At 51.3% G+C, this 20,874-nt stretch overlaps 1 protein-coding gene across 7 annotated transcripts in view; it reads left to right on the top strand.

Moving 5' to 3' along the window:
- Positions 1–20,835, top strand: part of PSTPIP1 (proline-serine-threonine phosphatase interacting protein 1) — a 53,268-nt gene extending 32,433 nt beyond the window's left edge. For 2 of the 7 annotated variants that reach the window (XM_027569394.1, XM_027569393.1), the window contains exons 9-16: positions 5,577–5,656; positions 6,246–6,344; positions 7,437–7,533; positions 7,934–8,024; positions 10,305–10,360; positions 10,560–10,693; positions 11,674–13,027; positions 20,624–20,834. In XM_027569394.1, coding sequence (XP_027425195.1) covers positions 5,577–5,656; positions 6,246–6,344; positions 7,437–7,533; positions 7,934–8,024; positions 10,305–10,360; positions 10,560–10,693; positions 11,674–11,805 — 689 coding nt within the window. In that variant the 3' untranslated portion in view covers positions 11,806–13,027; positions 20,624–20,834. Of the gene's footprint in view, positions 1–5,576; positions 5,657–6,245; positions 6,345–7,436; positions 7,534–7,933; positions 8,025–10,304; positions 10,361–10,559; positions 10,694–11,673; positions 13,028–14,036; positions 14,772–15,217; positions 15,615–20,623 lie in introns of those variants that run through there. The other 5 variants (XM_027569395.1, XM_027569392.1, XM_027569389.1 and 2 more) reach the window with 5 other exon arrangements.
- Positions 20,836–20,874: the final 39 nt, after the last annotated feature.

Here is a 20,874-nt window from a genome sequence, read left to right as displayed (position 1 = left end):
CTCTCTATTCTGTTCCTATGGATCTGTTTATGTGCCAGTATATGTTTTGATTACTATAGCTTTGTAGTATAGTTTGAAATCTGGGATTGTGATACCTCCAGCTTTGTTACTCTTTCTCAAGATTGTTTTGGCTGTTCAGGGTCTTTGGTGGTTCTGTACAAATTTTAGGATTTGTTCTAGTTCTGTGAAAAATGTTGTTGGTGTTTTGATAGGGATTGTATTCAATCTGTAAATTTCTTTGAGTAGTGTGGACAGTGTAACAATATTAATTCTTCTAATCCATGAACATGGTATATCTTTCCATTTATTTGTGTTGTCTTCAATTTCTCTCATCAAGGCCTTCGTTTTCAGAGTACAGGTCTCTCACATCCTTGATTAAATTTATTCCTAGGTATTTTATTCTTTTTGGGTGCAATTATAAATGGGATTGTTTTCTTAATTTCTCTTTCCTCTAGTTCATTATTGGTGTACAGAAATACAACAGATTTCTGTATATTGATTTTGTATCCTGCAAAATAGTTATTTGGTGGAAGCTTTAGGGCCTTCTGTAAATAGTGTCATGTTATCTGCAAAATAGTGACACTTTTACTTTTTCCTTACCAATTTGGCTATTTCTTTTTCTTTTCTGATTGCTGAATAAAAATGGTGAGAATGGACATCCTTGTCTTGTTCCTGATCTTAAAGGAAAGCTTTCAACTTTTCACTATTGATATGGTGTTAGCTGTGGATTTGTCATATATGGCCTTCATTATGTTGAAGTATGTTCCCTCTAAACCTACTTGTTGAGAGCTTTTATCATGAATGGATGTTGGGTTTTGTCAAATGGTTTTTCTGCATCCATTTTTTTCTAGTAGTCTCTTCTAATCCTTTATATTTTCATGGTGTCGGTTGTAACTTCTCTTTCATTTCTGATTTTGAGTCCTCTTTCTTTTTTTCTTAATGAGTCTGGCTAAAGGTTTATCAATTTTGTTTCTTTTCAGAGAACCAGCTCTTAGTTTTATTGATCTATTGGTTTGATCTGTTGTGGGTGTTTTTAGTCTCTATTTCATTTATTTCCACTCTAATCTTTATTATTTCCTTCCTTACTAACTTTGGGCTTTGTTCTTTTTTTAGTTCCTTTAGATGTAAGACTAGATTGTTCATATGAGGTTTTTCTTGTTTCGTGAGGTAGGCCTGTATTGGTATAAACTTCCCTCTTAGAATTGCTTTGGCTACCTCACAGAGATTCTGAAATGTTGTGTTTCCATTTTCATTCATCTCCAAGTATTTTTTGGTTTCCTTTTTGAGTCTTCATTGACCCATTGGTTGTTTAGTAGCATGTTGTTTAGCTTCCATGTGTTTGTAGGTTTTTCTTTTTTCTTTTTTTTTTCAGTTTTTCCCTTGTAATTGATTTCTAGTTTCATACTGTTGTGATCAGAAAAGATGCTTGGTAGTATTTTAACATTCTTAAATTTACAGAGACTTGTTTTGTGGCCTAACATGTGATCTATCCTGGAGAATGTTCATGTGCACTTGAAAAGAATGTGTACTCTACTGTTTGGGGATGGAATCTTCTGTACATATCTAAGTTCATGTGGTCTAAAGTGTCATTCAAAGACATCGTTTCCTTATTGATTTTTTGTCTGGATCATCTATCCATTGATGTAAGTGGAGTTAGTCTCCTAATATTGTTGTATTACTGTCAGTTTCTCCCTTTGCATTTGTCACTACTTGCTTTATATATTTGGATGCCCCTATGCTGGGTGCATGGATATTTACAATTGTTATATCCTCTTGTTGGACTGATCCTTTTATCACTGTGTAATGCCCATCTTTGTCTCTTGTTACAGTCTTTTTGAAAAGTCTGTTTTGTCTGATGTAAGTATTTCTACCCCAGCTTTTGTTGTTGTTGTTGTTGCTTCCATTTACATGAAGTATCTTTTTCCATCCCTTCATTTTTATGTGTCTTTAGGTCTGAAGTGAGTCTCTTGGAGGCAGTATTTGGATGGGTCTTATTTTTTTTTAATTTTTTATTGTTATGTTAATCACCATACATTACATCATTAGTTTTTGATGTAGTGATCCATGATTCATTGTTTGTGCATAATACCCAGTGCTCCACGCAGAATGTGCCCTCTTTAATACCCATCATCAGGCTAACCCATCCCCCCACCCCCCTCCCCTCCAGAAACCTCAGTTTGTTTTTCAGAGTCCATCATCTCTCATGGTTCGTCTCCCCCTCTGACTTACTCCCCTTCATTCTTCCCCTCCTGCTATCTTCTTCTTTTTCTTTTTTCTTAACATATGTTGTATTATTTGTTTCAGAAGTACAGATCTGTGATTCAACAATCTTGCACAATTCACAGTGCTCACCATAGCACATACCCTACCCAATGTCTATCACCCAGCCACCCCATCCCTCCCACCGCCCACCACTCCAGCAACACTCAGTTTGATTCCTGAGATTAAGAATTCCTCATATCAGTGAGGTCGTATGATACATGTCTTTCTCTGATTGACTTATTTCACTCAGCATAACACCCTCCAGTTCCATCCACGTCATTGCAAATGGCAAGATCTCATTCCTTTTGATGGCTGATATATACCACCTCTTCTTTATCCATTCATCTGTCGATGGACATCTTGGCTCTTTCCACAGTTTGGCTATTGTGGACATTGCTGCTATAAACATCAGGGTGCACATACCCCTTCGGATCCCTACATTTGTATCTTTGGGGTAAATACCCAGTAGTGCAATTGCTGGATCGTATGGTTGGATGGGTCTTATTTTTTTAAAAAAGATTTGAGAGAGAGGGAGAGAGCAAGAGCAGGGGGAGAAACAGAGGGAGAGGGACAAGTAGACTCCACAATGAGTGTGGAGCCTGACATGGGACTTGATCCCATGAGCCTGAGATCATGACCTGAGTCGAAATCAAGAATCAGATGCTCAACCAACTGAGCCACCACGCACCCCTAAATAGGTCTTATTTTTTATCCATTCAGTCACCCTATGTCTTTTGACTGGAGAATTTAGTCCATTTATATTTAAAGTTATTATTGATAAATATGTATTTCTGTTTTCTGGTTGTTTTTGTAGTTCTTCTCTTGCTCTCTTCCCTTATAATTTGATAACTTTTTTTAGTGTTATGGCTGGGTTCCTTTCTCTTTATTTTTTGTGTATCTATTATAGGTTTTGGGTTTGTGGTTATTATGAGGTTCATATATAATATTCTATGTATATAGCAGTTTATTTTATGTTGATGGTCACTTAAGTTCCAACACATTCTAAAAGCACTGCATTCTTACTCCCCTCTCTACATTTTATGTATGTCCTATTGTACATCTTTTTATTTTGCGTATTCTCTGATTAATTTTTGTAGATATAATTGATTTTACTACTTTTTTCTTTAAACCTTCACACTAGTTGGATAAGTGATTGATCCCCTATTTTTACAATATGTTTGCTTTTACTAGTGACATTTCTTCCCTTTCATAATTTTCTTACATCTAGTTATGGCCTTTTCTTTTCCATTTAAAAAAAATCCCTTTAACATTTCTTATAAGGTCAGTTTAGTGATGATGAACTCCTTTAACTTTTCTTTGAATGATAATCTTGCTGAGTATTCTTGATTTTAGGGGTTTTAATTTTTTTAAAGTAGTCTCTACACCCAACGTGGGGCTCAAACTCACAACCCCAAGATCAAGAGTCACACACTCCCACCAACTGAGCCAGGTAGACACCCCTTAGGTTTTTTTGTTTTGTTTTTTTTCCTGTCAACATTTTATTCCTATCACACCACTCCCTTCTGGCCTGCAAAGTTTCTGCTGAAAAATCAGCTGGTAGCTTTATGGTGTCCCTTATATATAACTAGTTGCTTCTCTCTTGCTGCTTTTAAGATTTCTTAGCTTTAATTCTTGACCTCTTAATGATTATTTGTTTTGGTGTGGGCCTCTTTGGGTTTGTCTTGTCTGGTTTGGGGCTTTCTGTGATTCCTGGACTCTGGATGTCTGGACCCAGATGTCTGTTTCCTTCCCCAGGTTTGGGATGCTTTCAGCTATTCTTTCTTCAAGTAAGTCTTCTGCCCCCTTCTAACTTCTGGGACCCCTAAAATGCAAATTTTAGTACACCTGATATCCCTTAACCTATCCTCATTTTAAAAAATTCTTTTTTCTTCTTGCTATTTATCTTGGAAATTTTCTACTACCCTATCTTCCAGATCACTGATCTGTTCTTTTGCATCCTCTAATCTGCTGTGGATTCCCTCTAGTGTATTTTTAATTTCAGTTATTAAATTCTTCAGCTCTGCTTGGTTCTTTTTTTTAATCTCTTTGTTGAAGTTCTGAGCTCATCCACTCTCCTCTCAAGTCTGGTGAACATTTTTATGACTATCACTTTGAACTCTTTATCAGGTAGATTGTTTATCTTTGCTTTGTTCTTTTTTTGAGGTTTTGTCTTGTTCTTTCATTTGGAACATATTCCTCTTCTCCCCATTTTGTCTGTGTTTGTTTCTATGTATCAGGTAAGTCAGTTATGTATCCTGGACTTGAAAGTAGTGGTCTTATGTAGAAGGTGTCAATCCTTCCTGTTCACTAGAACCAGGACTCCAGAGGTATCACCTGTGTGGGCTACATATACCCTCCTGTTGTGACTTGGTCATGACTGCTGCAGGCCTGCTGGTGGGGAGGGCTGGTCACCGACCAGCATAGCTAGCTGAGAGGGTTGGCTGCAGCTGCTGCAGGTGTGCTAGTGGGTGAGGTTAGCCCCCAGTGGTTCGGCCACACTGTTGCATCCCTCTTTTTAACAAATGAGGAAATTGAGACACAGAGAGGTTAAGTAATTTACCTAAGGTCACACAGCCAAGAAGTGGTGGTGACTGCATTTCAACCCAGGCTATCTGGCTCCAGAGCCCAGGACTTTCACAGCCCCACCATCATGGGAGACAGACCCACTCACCTCTCTCATACACACACACAGCCTTCTCTAGGCCTCTTTCTCTTCTATCCTTCACCTGATGCCAGAACCCCCCCACCCCAACATGCTTTGTCTCTGTTGGCACACCTCCTAATCCAGAGAGCTCACCCCCACTCTCCCCGGAAATGCTCTCCCTTCTGCTCTGCCTCTCCCAGGACTCAGCTGCTCACTTGGCTGGCAGATAGGTGTCCCTCAGATTTCTGGGAATGGAGGTCATGGCCAAGTCTGCTGGGTTCCATCTCCACAGCTCCCACGCTCCTCCTACCTCCTTCAGTGCTGCCTTCTCCGAGCCTCAGTTTCCCATCTAGAAAGTGTGAGAGGGTGGCACCCAGGGATGGCAAGAGGCCTGAACTCTGATCTTGAGGAATGGGCTCCACTGCAGCCCTGGGCAGCTCAGAACACAGTGGGGAGTTAAGAGCCACTGCCAAAAGACCAGTACCAGAGTAGGTGGCCCTAACGGGCATTCAAATGAGGCACCAGAAGCCAGGGCAGGTCTCTCTGAGGGAGGAGGGGGCACTCCAAGGACCGGAGGGCACTTGGTACAGGGGCACTGTGGGAGCAAAGGGGTGGAGGGTCGGGGAGGGTGTCTGGCCTTGGCCTCCTTGAGGCCCACCTGTGCTTCCAGAGCGAGTGTACAGGCAGAACATTGAACAGCTGGAGAAGGTGCGGGGCGAGTGGGAGCAGGAACACCGGACCACTTGTGAGGTGAGTGACCTTGGGCATAGAGCCTCTTTCCCCAGCTGCAAAACGGGAAAGATGTCCATCCCTCCAGCTGCTTCGTGGGGGAAAGCAAGGCAGTGGCGGGAGGAAGGCCTCATTCCCTCATTCACCCGTCCATTCTCTCCCCAGGCCCGGCGCTGGGTCCCTGTCTCTGGGAGCTCACCATCTGGCTTTGTGCCCTGGGGCCCTTTGTTTTAGGCAGGCAACCTTCACCCCTTTCTGCTGAGGGCAAAACTGAGGCTCCGACAAAACTCATAGCTTCTCTGGGTCCTGCTGGTGGACAAGGCCTGGGAGACGCCAGGTCCAGTGCTCCTCTTACAACACTCCCCAGGGCTTTTGCCAGTGTGTGGTGGAGCCCGGAGGGAGGGTGAGGGCATTTGGAACCGGAAGCCTCAGGCGCTGGCACAAAGTGAGGGTGGGGATCCCCAAGAAGGGTGTTTCCTTCGGACTCAGCAGAGCGGGGTGTAGCTAGTCAGCGCCGGCTGAGGTGCAGATGAGTCGGGCAGGGCCCAGTCTGGCCTGGCCCCGCAAGCCCGTCCTCACTTCTCACTTCCATCCCACCTCCACCTCCCAGGCCTTTCAGCTGCAAGAGTTTGACCGACTGACCATCCTTCGCAACGCCATGTGGGTGCACTGCAACCAGCTCTCCTTGCAGTGTGTCAAGGACGATGAGGTGGGGGGACTAAGGACAGGGAGGGCCAGAGAGTGAGCTGGGGTGGGGGTGTGAGGGGTGGGCAGCCTGCAGACAACAGCCTGCCCGGGTCCATCTGAGTCCATCAACAAACACCTCAGGGCTTAGCCTCTGCCCCTGGGGCCCCAAGGACAGGGGGCTCAGTATAGGGCCCTGGCCTCCCTACCTGGAAGACTGCCTTTGTGGTTACCCTGGCGTCTGCCTCTTTGCCCACCCCTGCCTCCAAGGTCCTCGGCTCTGCTCTCAGGCCACAGAGCACCTGCGCCCTCTGCTGGGGTCGGGGAGGTCGGTGGACACTGCCTCTCAGAGGTTTGCAGAGATGCTGGAGGACCCTGGGCGGCTCTCCTCCACACCTGGTGCTTGCAGGAGCCAAGGTCCAGTCCCTCCTCTGCCCCCCAGACTCTCTGGGGTATCCTGGTTCCCCTTACTAAACTCTACATGCCAGGAGTGTTGGGGTGGGGTCCCCCAGGACAGAGGGGCTGCCACTTCCACACCAGGGACTCTGACCTCTGTTGATGCAGCCTGAGAGCCATGAGCTCTCTTTTGAGGTAGCTCGGACTCCCTGATGCCCATTGCTATTCCTTGCCTGACCCCTTCTGCCCATGGACTGTGGAGTTTGGGGGTTTTCCCCCCAAAATGACTTGAGCCCATGTGGTGCCTTCCTCATCACAGAGGAAGGAGTATGGGCTTCGGATCTTCTCAAATGAAATCCAGTCTGGCTGCAATGAATTCTTGCTCTGTGACCTTGGGCAAGTCACTTTTCCTATTTCCTTGTCTGTAAAATGGGGGAAAGCAGTGTCTCCTTCCGAGGACAGGAGTGAAGTAGGCCCCTTGCATAGGACCTGGCACACAGCAAGTGTTTAGGAACCAGGAGAAGCTGTCAGCCAGGGCTCTGACCCTTCATGCCACGGCCCCCAAATATAGGCACTGAGCTGTGCACACAAGGCCCGTGAGGAGGCCGGTGGGACGGGGGCTCCTGGCCAGAGTTCAGGCCCACTGAGGAGCAGGACTTGGACGAGGGTGGGCGTCAAGGTGAGGCCTGGTCCCTCAGCCTCTGCTCTTTCCCGCCCCCAGCTCTACGAGGAGGTGCGGGTGACACTAGAAGGCTGCAGCGTGGAAGCCGACATGGACGGCTTCATCCGTGCCAAGAGCACAGGCACTGAGCCCCCAGGTGAGGCCTGACCCCAGCTCTCTCAGCCTCCGCTGCCAGAATGGGGCAGGGCAGCTCACGGCTCCCTTCTGGGTGCAGGAGCCTTGGCCGGACCCGGAGGAGGGGTCGGGAACGGTGCAGTCCCCTGGCCGGGTCCCTGGCCTGCCGCTGCCTCTGAGGCAGAGGCCATGCAGCATTTAAGAATGCTACAACACTCGGAAGTGGGGGCAGAGATGGCGGGCCCTCTTAGAGCTTGTGAGAGAGGCCCCTTCCCCAAGCCTGGAGGCAGCTGAAGGCCAGAATGGAAAGGTGGGGCCCGAGTCTGGGTCTCTGGACGGGGACAAGTTGGGGTATCAGGTGGCATACGTCCTGCCTGCCCTGTCCTTGGCCACCCTGGGCCTCACCAGCTTGCTGCCCACAGCTCCGGTGCCCTACCAGAACTACTACAATCGGGAGGTCACCCCGTCATCTGGCAGCCCTGGCATCCAGCCATCCTGCGGCATGATAAAGAGGTGAGGTGCCTGATGGGGCTGGGGAGGCACCAGGAATTGGGTCCAGTCTTCCCACCTGCAAGGGGCTCTTCCACATGTATTTATCGAGCACCTACTGTGGGCCTGGAGCTGTGTTTAGGTCTTGGGCACTCTGGGGATAAGACAGACTCAATGTGGCTCCTGACACCTGCAGCCCAAGGGTCCCAGACATTAAGCAAATCATCACAGCCCACTTACTCACCAGTGACTGAACTCGGAGCTCCAGGGAGGCCCAAGGCTGGCTTCCGTGTCCCTTGGGCCCGGCTGCTAGCCTGGGTTGGTGCCCTGGACAGTCACGCAGCAGTGGTGACACTCTCTGGCTGGGGCAGGATCAGGGCCCAGGCGCAGGCCCGAGAGCCAGGACTCTTGCGAGAGTTCCCCGGGCTTCTCAGGGCCCCTGCTCTGGCCTGGCTGCAGAGGGCCCTCGTACCACGCATCACTGTGTCACCTGCACAAGTCACTGGCCTTCTCTAGGTCCAGAGCCCATGAGTTGTTTGCGTCAGACTCAGAACCTAAGGACTCTCTTGGTTCAGGCCTTGGGTGACAAACGGCGACAGCCCATTGAGAGCACCATGGCCTGCTCAGGGAGGCCTCTGGCAGCCAGGCTCCTGAGGGTCTGTGTGCCCTGTCGGTAGGGGTCTGACAGCACCTGTGGGTTCTATGTGGTGCCCGCACCCCACTCCCACCCCGAGGCCCCTGTGATGCCCTCTCTCCACCTAACCTCGTGCCGAGGAAGGCCCGCCTGCGGGTGGTAGGGAAGGATGAGGGTGGGCTGATGGATCTCCCAGCCCTCCCAGCTTTTTCCTGAGACCTCAGGAACCCCTGGAGCCTCCCCTGAGGACAGCTCTGGAGGCACAGCATGCCCCTCCAGGAAGCAGGACCCCAGGAGGAGGGCAGGCACACCGTCACCATCTCACTGTGCGGAATCATGGGGGACTCGGTCCTCCCTGCAGCCCTGGGGAGGACCTGCAGCTCAACACACGTGGTCATTTAAACACCTGGACGGAAGAGCTCACCTGGGGGGGGGGGGTGTCAAGGAAGGACAGAAAGGGGTGCCTTCATGAGGACGAGAGAGAAGCCCCAGCGGTGGGAGGAGGCCTGGCCACTGGCGGGGCGGGCAGGGGCCACTGCAGGGGCCAGCTAGAAGCCAAGCACAGCTGGGGAGGGGTGGCACAAGTATAGACAACTCTGGAGAAACGGGCAGTGGGGAGGGCCCAAGGCGGCCTCCCCGAGCTCTGCTCCTCCCAGCCACAGCCCTGCTGGCTTCTACCATGGGGCAGGACTGTGCCATTGCTGCTGTAGCTGCGCGGCCTGAGGTCCGCCCGCGCCTGTCCCTGGGTCTCCAGCCTGGGCATGTGTGACCACTCCGGGCCCTGGGCTTGTTAGTGGGTGTGCGGGTGTCACTGAACTTCCCCGCCCGTGGGAAAGGCCCCTCATGCCCCACCTGGCACTGCAGGGCAGCCTCCCACAGGCCCGAGCCACACTCAGGGCCCCTTCGGGTCTGGCCTCTTGTCTCCCATCCCCCCAGTGGGCCCACTCCACGCAGCAAACCCCTCCGCCCGTGCAGAGCTCCCCCTGCACGTGTGCCGCTCACTAGCCAGGACTTGCGCCATCTCTGCCTGGTGAAGCTCTTTCAGGACTTGGCTCGACCCCACCCAGAAGCCTTTCCCGAAGCTGGGAATAGCGTCAGCCTCTACTTTTGTAGCCCTCAGCTCTGCCTGCTTCGTGGGGTACCCACGTCTGCCTCCCCACTGGTGCCCCCAGTGTCTGCCTCTTGCTTGTCCCATTCTTTTATTCAACAAACCTTCACGACTCCCGCTCAGCCCAGGCCTGAGCCAGGCACGGGGGAAGGGGTGAATTACCGTGGTACTGCCTCGTGTATACACGGGGGTCCCGACGTCGCGTGGTCAGGGAGCGGCCAGGCTGGCCGGGTCACGCTGGCGCGCAGGGAGGAGGACTGGCTGGGCCCAGGCACGTGAAGGCCCCAGCGGGGCACGACTGGGCTGAACTCTCGGGGGCAGCGGCTTCACCGGTGGGGGAGGATGGAGCAGGGGTCCAGGGGCACAGGGGCCTGGGAACGGAGTGTGGAGGGCCCGCAAGGAGCAGGTGCAGGAGCACGTGCCGAGGAGGCCTGGGAGGGTACGGCAGGGGAAGGCAAGGCCACTGGGACCACCCTTGGGGGAGCCCAGCCCTGGAGCTTTGAGGGCCCCCTGCCTCATCCCCTGCCCTCCAGGGCCCACCTGCTTTCCTTCTTGTCCCCAGATTCTCTGGACTGCTACACGGGAGTCCCAAGACTACATCGGTGGCAGCTTCTGCAGGTGACTGGGGGTGACGTAGGGGCCGCCAAACAACTGAGCCCAGGGGAAAGGAGAGGACTCCTATATGGCATGGATGGGTTGTCCAAATGCTTTTGTGGGGAGGCTGAGCCAAGTCTGGGGAAGCTCCATGCCAGGGGGCGTCTCCAGGGATCACTGCCTTTGAAAGGAGCGGGCTCCAGGCCTCTCACACTGCTTTCAGCCTCCACAGAGACCCTGACCCCAACCCCCGAACAGAATGAGATTGTCTACTCTACCATCGTGGTGAAGGAGGCGCCGGGCCCCCCAACCCTGCCAGCCCAGGGCTACAGGGTGCTCTATGACTACACGGCCCAGGTGAGGCCCTCACCCTCCTCTCCTCAGGAGGGCACAGGTATGCCCGGGTGTGGTCACACAGAGGCTTGTGCCCTGGAGTGTGCCGGTGTGTGTGCCCTCAGAACAGCACCCAGCACTTAGAAGTGGCTCAGTGTAGATCTGCGGAGCAAATGTTGATGAATGGGGACAAGGGCCTGTGTCTGCCTGGGTGTGCGTGCATGAGCAGGCACGCTGACAGATGCTGGGGCTACCTGCAGGAAAGGGTCCGAGGGTCAGACTCTGTGCCCTCGGGTTGGGGCCATGGGTGCCAAGAACAAGCCACAGCCAGAATGAGGCCCTCAGCTGGGCCCGGGTTGGTTTTCCGAGGTCCACGGGGAGAGGGTGGGTCAGGGGGCCACAGGGCAGCTGTACTGAGATCCTCAAGAGTTCAGTCTGCTCCTTGCTTTGAGGTAAAGTTGCAGAGCCCCCTCAGTCCACCCGATTGAAGGCAGCCAACCCCTCGGGGCTAAGTGGTCTATGCAGACTCCCAAAGCCTGGTCCTTGGTTGGCAGGGGGACAGGCCAAGAGAATGAGAATGTGCTTGCACGACAGGGGCTAGCTCACCAGCAGTGGGGAGGCTGTGTGCGGTGGGCCTGGGCATGTCTGGAGCATGGTGAGCACACCTGATCCTGGGCCTGGAGCAGAGCTGGGGGGAGGGGGCGGCAGGGGGAAAGTGAGGGGAAGAAGCCCCAGGGTGAGGGAGGTCTACAATGACAAACCAGGGAGGCCAGGAGGCTGAGTCCCACAGACACACCAGACCCTATCCGTCTCCAAAGGCCACCCCAGCCCAGAGAGCAGCCTCGTTCTGTGGCTCCAGGAGGCCAGGTGCAGCTCTGAGGACTGGGCCCACCTGGAAGACAAGCTCGCATTTACTGCCTGGGGTGGGGGTGCCAACCAGAGCCTACCCCCAGCCCCCCGAAGTGGCCCCTCCAGCCCAATGTACTTTTCATTGTCTTGCCCAGAATTCCGATGAGCTGAATATCTCTGCGGGAGACATCCTGGAAGTCATCCTGGAGGGGGAGGATGGCTGGTGGACAGTGGAACGGAATGGGCAGCGTGGCTTTGTCCCTGGTTCCTACCTGGAAAAGCTCTGAGGAAGGGGCAGCAGCCCCCACCTGGACCTGCCCTGCCCATGAGGCCAGTGGTGCCCCCAATCACTGCCCTGGCCTTGCTGGGGCCCCAAGATGGAGCCTGCCTCCCAGGATGGATGCTGGCAGCTCCCTGAGCTGTCTCTCCCACAGGGAATAAAGGAGTGAATTTTTATTCCTTGGTCTGCAGGGGTCCCTTTCACTCTTCTGCCCCCGTGTCCAAGTGCCCCAACCAAGATGAGGCAAAGGAGTGAGGAGAGAAGTCTGGGGGGGTGGTGGACAAGAGCTCGCCCTCTTCCAGTGTCCTCACTGAGGCCCCGACCAGGTCTGTCCCGAGGTCTGCTGGGGAGGGAGAAGAGCCCTGGCCCCAGTCTGGGAACTCCCAGACTGTGAGGGAGACACACTCACACTCGGGCAAATGGGAGAAGGCCACAGGGGTCGGGAGGATGGGGTAGGGCAATGAAAAGGGGCTCAGGAGTCCTGCGATGGGGGCACCAGGCTTCCTGGGAGCAGAGGGACTGAAAAGGGGCCTCGGAAGGGCAGCAGCAGACAGGGCACAGAGAAGAGCATCAGAGTGGGGTAAATGTGTGAGCACAGGAAGGAGGTGGGAACACCTAGAACATTCTGGGGATGAGCCAAGCTCAGTCTGGGGAGGAAATAGGCGATGAGTCCACTGGAGGTGAAGGGGCCATGGTGCAGAGCCCAGGAGGACAGGCTTTGCACCTTGTGGGTGCAAGTGATCCTGTCTCCCAGACCCAGCTGAGGCATAGGGAAGCCACTTTGGCCTGTGCCACTTCCTGTCAAACATGGCAAATCCCACCCAGGCAGGGGCTCCAGAACCCATGCAGGCTGGCCCTGGGCCCTGAGGTGGCCACACACATCTTCTGTTCTCGATGCTCTCAGGCCTTTCTCTTTTTGGACCCAGGCCCCCAGAAACACAACTTCCCCTGATGGCCAAGGCCTGCCAAAGCCCTGCTCTGGCCACAGAAGGTTCCATCCTTGCCAAAGGCATTGGGAGTGGGTGTCGGAGAGAGAGCCAGTGCAAACTGGTGGCTCCTCAGTCCTGGGCCTCCCCCTCGCTCACCTGTGGGAGCCCAACACTGTCAGCACAAGGGGCCAGACTGCAGGGGTGGAAGGGGGACATGCCATTCTCCTCCGCTGCGCACACCCTGAGAGATGCTGCTGGAGAAGGCTACTCTTCCGTGAAGACCACCTTTCTCTCGGACTGGTAAGTTACTTTGCTTGCTTAGTCATAAGCCTCTGTGGTCTGCCCCATATGAGAGCAAGCAAGAGGAGTAAAGTCTCAGTCCCTTGCTTTACTAAGGAGCTCTTGACCCAGTCAAGGGACCAAATGGCCCAGAAAGTTAATGGAAATGTCCCGAGGTTGAGAGCGGTCACGGGACTTCTGAGAATAGGTGACCCAAGAAAAGCCAAGGAAACAGGGAGGCTATTCTGAGAGAGGAATAAGGGTTCCTTTCTGCTTCTGCCCGCCTCCAGTAGCCCACCATGGACTGGGAGAGGGTTCACATGTGTGATGGAGAAGGGAGTGAGGGACAGCACTGGAATCCCCCAGGATCCAGGACTGGAAGAGACTCAGGGAGAATCTAATCTGACCTCCTGCACGATGCCCTGCCTGCCGCCCCTGGGCACTGGACACCCGGGACCACCACTGGTGTCAACATCTCTGGTGACAGGCAGCTCACAGTATCCTTGAAAGCCCACGTGCCCAGGCAAATGGCAGGTGCCACAGTAGCAAAAATGAGGCCTCTGACCAAGCTTGGCACTAGGCAGAGGGCAAGGAGGGCACCGTAAAGAGGGCTGCTCCCGTGGCCACTGCAGACTTCCAGCCGTGCCTCATCTTCCTCAGCTGGGCAAACAAGCTGGTGTGACTAAGCAAACCTGGCGCCTGGTGACCGAGGGGACGGGCTGTGTTCTTCTGGGAGGGAAAGTGCCTTTGGCTTGCAGCCTCTGCCCTGTCTCGGGTGTGGGCACCCCTCAAGTCCATCAAGCAGTGAAAGGACTGTGCTGCCGCCCAAGTACTACTCCTGCTGGGGCCGAGCACGGGTGGAAAGGGGGGGCCCCGGAAGGAGGGCTCCAGCTGGCCCTCCACTGGGTGTCACCCACCAGTGCTTCGATCATGGGGTGTGTGGCAGATGGGGTGGGGAAAGGCTTTGGGCTTCTGAGAAAAATCAGACCGAGGCTTAAATCCTTCTGAAAATGTCCTTTTCCCTTGTAAGGCATATCCTACAAGAGAACTGACCGAACACCCTGACACATCTGATGTTTACGAACAGGGATGTTCGGAAAGAAAAATGAAATCTTGGGCTTGGTCTTATACTCCCTGAAGGAGAGAGAAGTCAGTGAATAAAGGTCTATGAAAATTCTTGCCTGGGACAGCCAAGTACCAGACCTGACTGACCCTGTATTTGAGAATGGGGGGCAGAAGGGTGTGAGACAAAGGGGTGCCTTCAAAGAGCTCACTCATTCCAGAGGGGGGACACAGACGCCATAATCCCTCTGACACAAGGCAGACAGCAAGCAGGGTGAGATGTGACCGGGCGGCCAGGCCCAGGCTGCCCAACACAGAGGTGATGGCAGCTTGTCTGGGAAGTAGCAATGGGGCTGGAGAGCAATTCCGGAAGGATGAGGGAAGTAGATCAACAGGACTTGGTAACCTACAGGCTGTGAGACAGGAGCGGGAAGGGTGGAAAAGAAGGAGGTGAGGAGCGACTTCTGAGCTGAGCCAGGCCTTGCGGACGGGCAGGTCCTCCTCAGGCCGAGCAGGAGGCAGAGAAGGGGCTAGCAGCAGGGACAAAGCGTGAGCAAGGGCCCAGAAGAGGGAGGGCAGCCAAGGAGACTGACCACCAGGGTCAGGTCATGTGTGGCAGCCAAGAGGGAAGAAAAAGAATAAGTTAGGTATCAGTGCTTTATTTATTCCCTGAAAATACCCTGTCATCTTGATCGAGCATTCCATTTGACTGCAGAGATTTTTTTTTTTTTAAGATTTTATTTATTTATTTGAGAGAGAGAGAATGAGAGATAGCACGAGAGGGAGGAGGGTCAGAGGGAGAAGCAGACCCCCCGCCAAGCAGGGAGCCCGATGCGGGACTCGATCCCAGGACTCCAGGATCATGACGTGAGCCGAAGGCAGTCGCTTAACCAACTGAGCCACCCAGGCGCCCTGACTGCAGAGATTTTTTAAAAAAACCTTTGGCCTAGATATTTATCATCATCTCTGACAGGTGCTGCAGTGTCTACAGGCCCCAGAGGGCTCTGGGTAATGAGTGTTAGATAACAGAGCCTGGGCTCCAGTCATTCAGGGAGCCAGAGAATGGAACTGAAAGCAACTCGTGGGTCACAATTCATCCCAGGGAAAAAACCCACAAATGAATCCAAGTCCAGCTCATTGCCTCCACAGCATTCTCCACTCTGTGCACCAAGCAGGTCAGAACCTCAGTGGCTGCGAACGAATCGTGTGGATGGATAGCCCTCCCAGCAGAAGAGATGGTGCCGGACAAAGGGGGGCTGGCACGTGTGTAACTGGACGTAAAAATAACGGCAGCCCTCTCCCGAACAGAGGGCTGCTCAGACAGATGACGCGGGGGGCAGAAGAATGGCCAGCATCAGGACGAAGCCAGGCTCAGGCTTCCCTGTGCGCTTGTAGGCAAGTGATCATTTCTCTGGACCTCATTTTCATCATCAGTAATATGGGTGTAATAAGCCCCTTGTGTAAGTTGCTATCCCCATAAAGTTCAAATTAGATAAAAGTTGCTAATTAAAAGCCAGAGATGACCATTTTTAACGAAAAGGCCCACCACCTCTAAATCTTGGCTATAACCAACAGCAACTTTGGGCTTGGCAGAATCACCCTCATAACATGCCCTCTGGAGAGCTGCGGTTATGTCAGTAAGTCCCTCCCAGAGATGACAAGGAGCAAAGGGGAAGCACTCCACTACCTAGCCAAATTAGACGCACGGAGGCCCAACACCTAATCCCCACCAGCTTCCCATAGCTATCCCCAGGTCCTACAACCTCAGCACAGAGGACCCCGCTCCTCTGGCTGAACCAGGACGTCTGCCTAGTTCCCATCCTGGTGTGTGAAGCAGCAGCACAAGCCCCGAACAAAACTGCCACCAGCAGATGGGCACATCATACTCCACATCCTCACAGGATTCTCGGGACCATAGGGCCAATGTGGCTTTCAAACTGTGCCCAGCAAACCCTGCTGGGGGCCAGAGGGAAGAGAGAGGCAGCGCCCGCTCCACCTCAAGCTCTACTTGTAGCGTTTCCGTCCTGGACAAGCAGAGGTTCTCAACCCTGGCTGCTCAGTGACATTACTAACAAGTCTTTTTAAAATGCTCATGCTTTGGTCCCACTTTGGACAGACTGAAACCAATTCTCTGCCAGTTGAGTTTGAGCATAAATATTTTAAACATCCTCATGGTGATTCTACTATGCAGCCAGGGATGAGAACCTTTCTGGCTAATGGGCTCTTCAGCTTAAAAAAAGAAAAAAAAGAAAACCATAAGTGACTTATTTCAGATATTCAATGCCCACTATGTGCCAGGTGCTGGGGATGCAAAGGTACACACATTTCTTTTCTATCTTATTACTAGAATTTCCATATCTACTTTCCTGAAGTGAATAAACTCAGGAGAGAAGGACCTGTGTGTGAGTCCATTTGTCACCACTAGCAATGCACTCAGCACTGTCCAGGAAAGTATTCAGTAGGTAAACCTAGGGTGTTTCTACAAGGTCACGGACACCCTCAGGAGACCTCAGAGACACTGCAATAAAGAGCCACCCAGAAGATACAAACTGATTTCAAGAACTACTTGGACGCTGGATACAAGATCAATGTATCCAAAATGTAGGCGTTCCTACACACCAACAACAACCAGTTAGGAAATATATCAGGAAGATTAGCTCACACACACACACACACACACACACACACACACACTAGCCCCCCCCCCACCCACACACACACAGTAGCAACAGGCACTGAATATCACAGAAAAGTTTCCTAAGTAAACTTAGCCCTGTAAGGGGAAAGAACCCCACCGCCAACAACCTATCAAACTAGGCAGATGACAGAAACTGGAAATCCAACCAAAACAAATGACTGAAGCATCTTTGAAAACATTCTGGGCCTAGCTATACATATTCTTGTCTATCAGATTGGAAGAAAAATAAAGGCTGATAATACCCAAAGTGTCAACGAGGGTATAGGGAAATGTACATTTTCAATCGCTAGTGGGAATATAAACTGGAATAACCTAGAAAGGGCAAGTGGCTATGAAAAACCTTTAATGTGACTTTTGGTCCAGAGTAAGTCCACTACTAAGGCTCCTTGAGTCCATATAAAAATGCACAACATGAGTGATGAATATGCTTTGGAACCAGAGAGAGGAGGTAGTTGCACAACACCGTGAATACGCTAAATGCCACTGAACTGTGCACTTCAAAATGGTTTTTATGCTATGTGAATTTCACCTCAATAAAAAGCTGTTAAAAATTAAAAAAAAAAAAAGAAATGCCTCACAGTATGTGTATGGAAGTGTTCACTGCAGCAAGGCTGGATTCAATCTGAACATCCACCCACTGTACGCTAGTTAAGCATGATACTAATATATCCAAGCGGCTAACAAAAATGTCAGAATTCTACATTCCGATACAGAGCATATACTATGTTGTGAAGAAGAAAAAAAGACCTTGTAGAAGAGAATTCATATATTAGCCAAAAGCAAAACTAACCCCACCACCAAATATGGTTTTATGTATGTGAAGTCTGGAAGGATACACGCCATCCTGCACTTGTCTACCTGTGGGTACTTTTCTCTTTATAGATGTCTGTTATGGTTTATATTTTTTAAAGCACTGTTACTTTTTGTTTAAAAAAAGGGGGGGGGGGACAATTTTAAAAGAGTAAGACAAGCTCTTACTCTTAGGATGAGAGGCACAGACACCCTGGTAGTAATGAGCACAGTCAGAGCCGGGGACCAAGGCTCCCCAGAAACTGATTCCAGGGCTGGGCACCAGGGGTACGACGAGAAGAGCCTGGAACATCTTATTAAGTCAGAAATTACAAAAGTGTTCAACAAAAGCGTCAGGACACAGAAAGCAGCTTGAGGAGGCTCCCTCCCACTGGCCAAACCTGGAACTATTTGAGAACCAAAAACAAAACACAAAAGGAAAATAAGGAACTCTAAACCACCGAAAAAAATGGGAATCCATCAGTCCACAGCAAATATAAATACATATGTAAAATAACTGGGGGAGAAGGGAGGGCGGAGCAGGATATTTAAACGTTTAGTCTTACGGTAGTATGTCTCCAGAAATCGCCGGAGTTGGAAGGGATAAAACAGTAACTATCCCCTTGCGAGTAGAAACCACCCTAAGCAAGTGTGCCAAACTCGCCCTTCCTCCCCCTTCCCTGCCATGCCGGGACGTGCCTCTTCCGCCAGATGGCCAACAGGGACCTGAGCAGAGGACGGCTGGGCTAGAGGAGACTGTTTCGGTCGGGCATGGGTGCCAGCAGCATTCTGCACCGCGCCAGCGCTCTGCTCTCCCGGCTTGGGGCGGGGCACCTCGGGGAGTTGATCCTGTAGCCCAGGGCAGGCCTCGCTCCTGTCAGCGGTCCGACTCTCAGACCTGCAGGGCCCTGCTCTCAGTTTCCCAGTTCCTTGTCCCTCGGGGTGGGAGCTGTTTCCTATGAAGCTGCTTTAGGGTTTTTTTAAAACCCCTTTTAGTAGTTAGCCAATCTTTACCACAGTAGGCAACTGTTTCTGTCGTTTCTTGTTTACATTTTCCCCTCACTGCACCCTGAATGATACATCAGGTGATCAAAATGAACAGCCCCACGGCAGGGCAGATGACATTGTGTGCTCCTGATGTCACACCCAGAGAGGACACACGACACGGGTAGTGCTCCAACCACCTGGAATGCAAAACCTAATCTAATCAAGAGGGAACATCCGATAAACCCAAAATGAGTAGCAGCATTTAAAAGGGACCTTAATCTTCCAAAATGTCAATGTCGTAAGTGGCAAAGCTATGGCAACGTCCCAGATTAAAGGAGACCAAAGAGACAGGACAGCTAACTATTAACACCTGGTCCTTGACTGGATCCAGAACTGGAGGGGAAATGGCACAAAGGAAGTTGTGAGGTCGGCTGAAACACGAACGGTGGGCTTCAGTACTGTGTTCAGTGTACTCAATTAGAATATCCTTATCCTTAGGAAATCCCCACCGAAGTATTAAAGGCCATGATACTGGTACAGAGACAGCACACGCAAGAACACGAATGACAGGCTAAGCAGGGCAAAATGTGAATAGTTGAATCTAAACGAAGGGTTTGGGGGCCTTGTATGTAAAATTCTTATTCTTGTAATTTTTCTGTAACTTTGAAATTATTTCCAAATAAAATTAACTTTTAAAGAAAAGGCAACAGGATACAGTAGTGGTTCTCAGCCTTCACTGCTCTCTGGAAGCTCCCAAGGGACCCAGGCATCTGTAGTTCCCAAAGTTCTCTAGGTGATTCCGATGTGCAGACAACGGTTGGGAAAGTAGCACAGCCTGAGGGCTCATCCACTGAATTCAGACCTAGAAAGTGGCTCTTTTGCCCTCTGAAGAATAAGCACTGGGGACCAGAGTCTCAGGGTTAATACAAACTCCTAGCCCACCATTAAAGGGAGGAAGCTGCTCTTTCACCAGGCAAGCAGAGAGGAATGAGTAAAGGGGTGTGTAGAATTAGCGTCTTGGGCAAGTTCAAAGACTAGGCTAGGAATTGGCACATTTTCCCGAAGCAATTTCCTACTCTAGAGGCTCAGTTCTGCCGTGCAGAAAACATCAGTCCAGATATTGCTCACCCCAGGTCTAATCTGTGACGGGGCAGACACAGAATGGTACAATAGAAAACCGGAAAGGGGAGGAAGAGACAGGACTAGGGGGAGAAGGTGCTAGTGAAAGTCGTGAGGACAAGCAAAGCATCCCTGCCTGCTGTGCAACCTGTAGGGACAAGAGGGGGACGGGTCAGGGGAGCTAGCAAACCACCTGTAGTTCTCAGAAGCCATGAATGTTTTAGTTAACTTCCGCTTCGTGAATAGGAGTTAGTTCTTACCCCTCTCTCAACACCTCCATTTTCAGGCAGGACAGACCTGCATAATTTCCCCCAAATGGACAGATCCAAACGGAATGTGAACCCATACCCCTAGATGTGGTCCTTACTTGCTCCCTAGCTCTATTCCTAATTGTTTCCTCAGCCGACTGAGCCAGAAACCTGGGCCTCATGCTAGACTCCTTCCTCTCCCTTCTCTCGGTCCCACATGCAACCAGTGATGGAGTTCCACCAGCCCCTTCCCACTGCCGCCAACCGCTCTTCTGCTCTCCCCCACACCACTACAGTCCCCTCACTGAAGCCTAGTCAAGTCCCTCTAATCATCCTCCCTACCGGAGCCACAGGGACATCCACAGCATGTCCACTGGCACCACACATGGCTGCCTCCACTTTCCAGGGACACTGGACCTCCACAGGATGTAGTGGGACACCCCAGAGGACTTGGGCTTTGCCCCTTCAACTTCCTTTCCCAGCCCTGTATTTTCAGCTCTGGGCACAGCGAGCTACTTGGAGCTCCCTGAACACTCTAGCCCGTCTCACACTCCTGTGTGCCCTCTCCAACAAAGCCCAGCCGAGTTCAGGCCTTTTCTCCAGGAAGTTGCCTCTGACCTCTCTGGGTACCTCCTCCGCACTCCCATTCTTTTGTTACTACAATCATTGCCCTGTATGGAAATTATCTGTTTCTGTCTATGTCTCCTATAACAGGACTCCACATTATCCTTAAAGGCCAGGAGAGCATCATCGCCATATGCCGGACTCATGCACATGCTTAAGTGTTCCATATCTGTAGGATATACTGGACTGAAAAGCATCTGTGGTTTTCTGGATCCCAAGGCCTTTAGAATTCGGCAACTGATATTATTAAAACACATGCAAATCTTGATGAACTGCAGACAGCACCAACATTTAAAACATTACACTGCTGCTTGGGAACTGTAAGTATCCCCAAATAATTA

The sequence above is a fragment of the Zalophus californianus genome, chromosome 6 (genome assembly GCF_009762305.2).
Source record: "Zalophus californianus isolate mZalCal1 chromosome 6, mZalCal1.pri.v2, whole genome shotgun sequence".
Classification (NCBI taxonomy): Eukaryota; Metazoa; Chordata; class Mammalia; order Carnivora; family Otariidae; genus Zalophus; species Zalophus californianus.
Note: the sequence above shows the minus strand (reverse complement) of the source record. Positions and strands in the feature narration are given on the sequence as shown.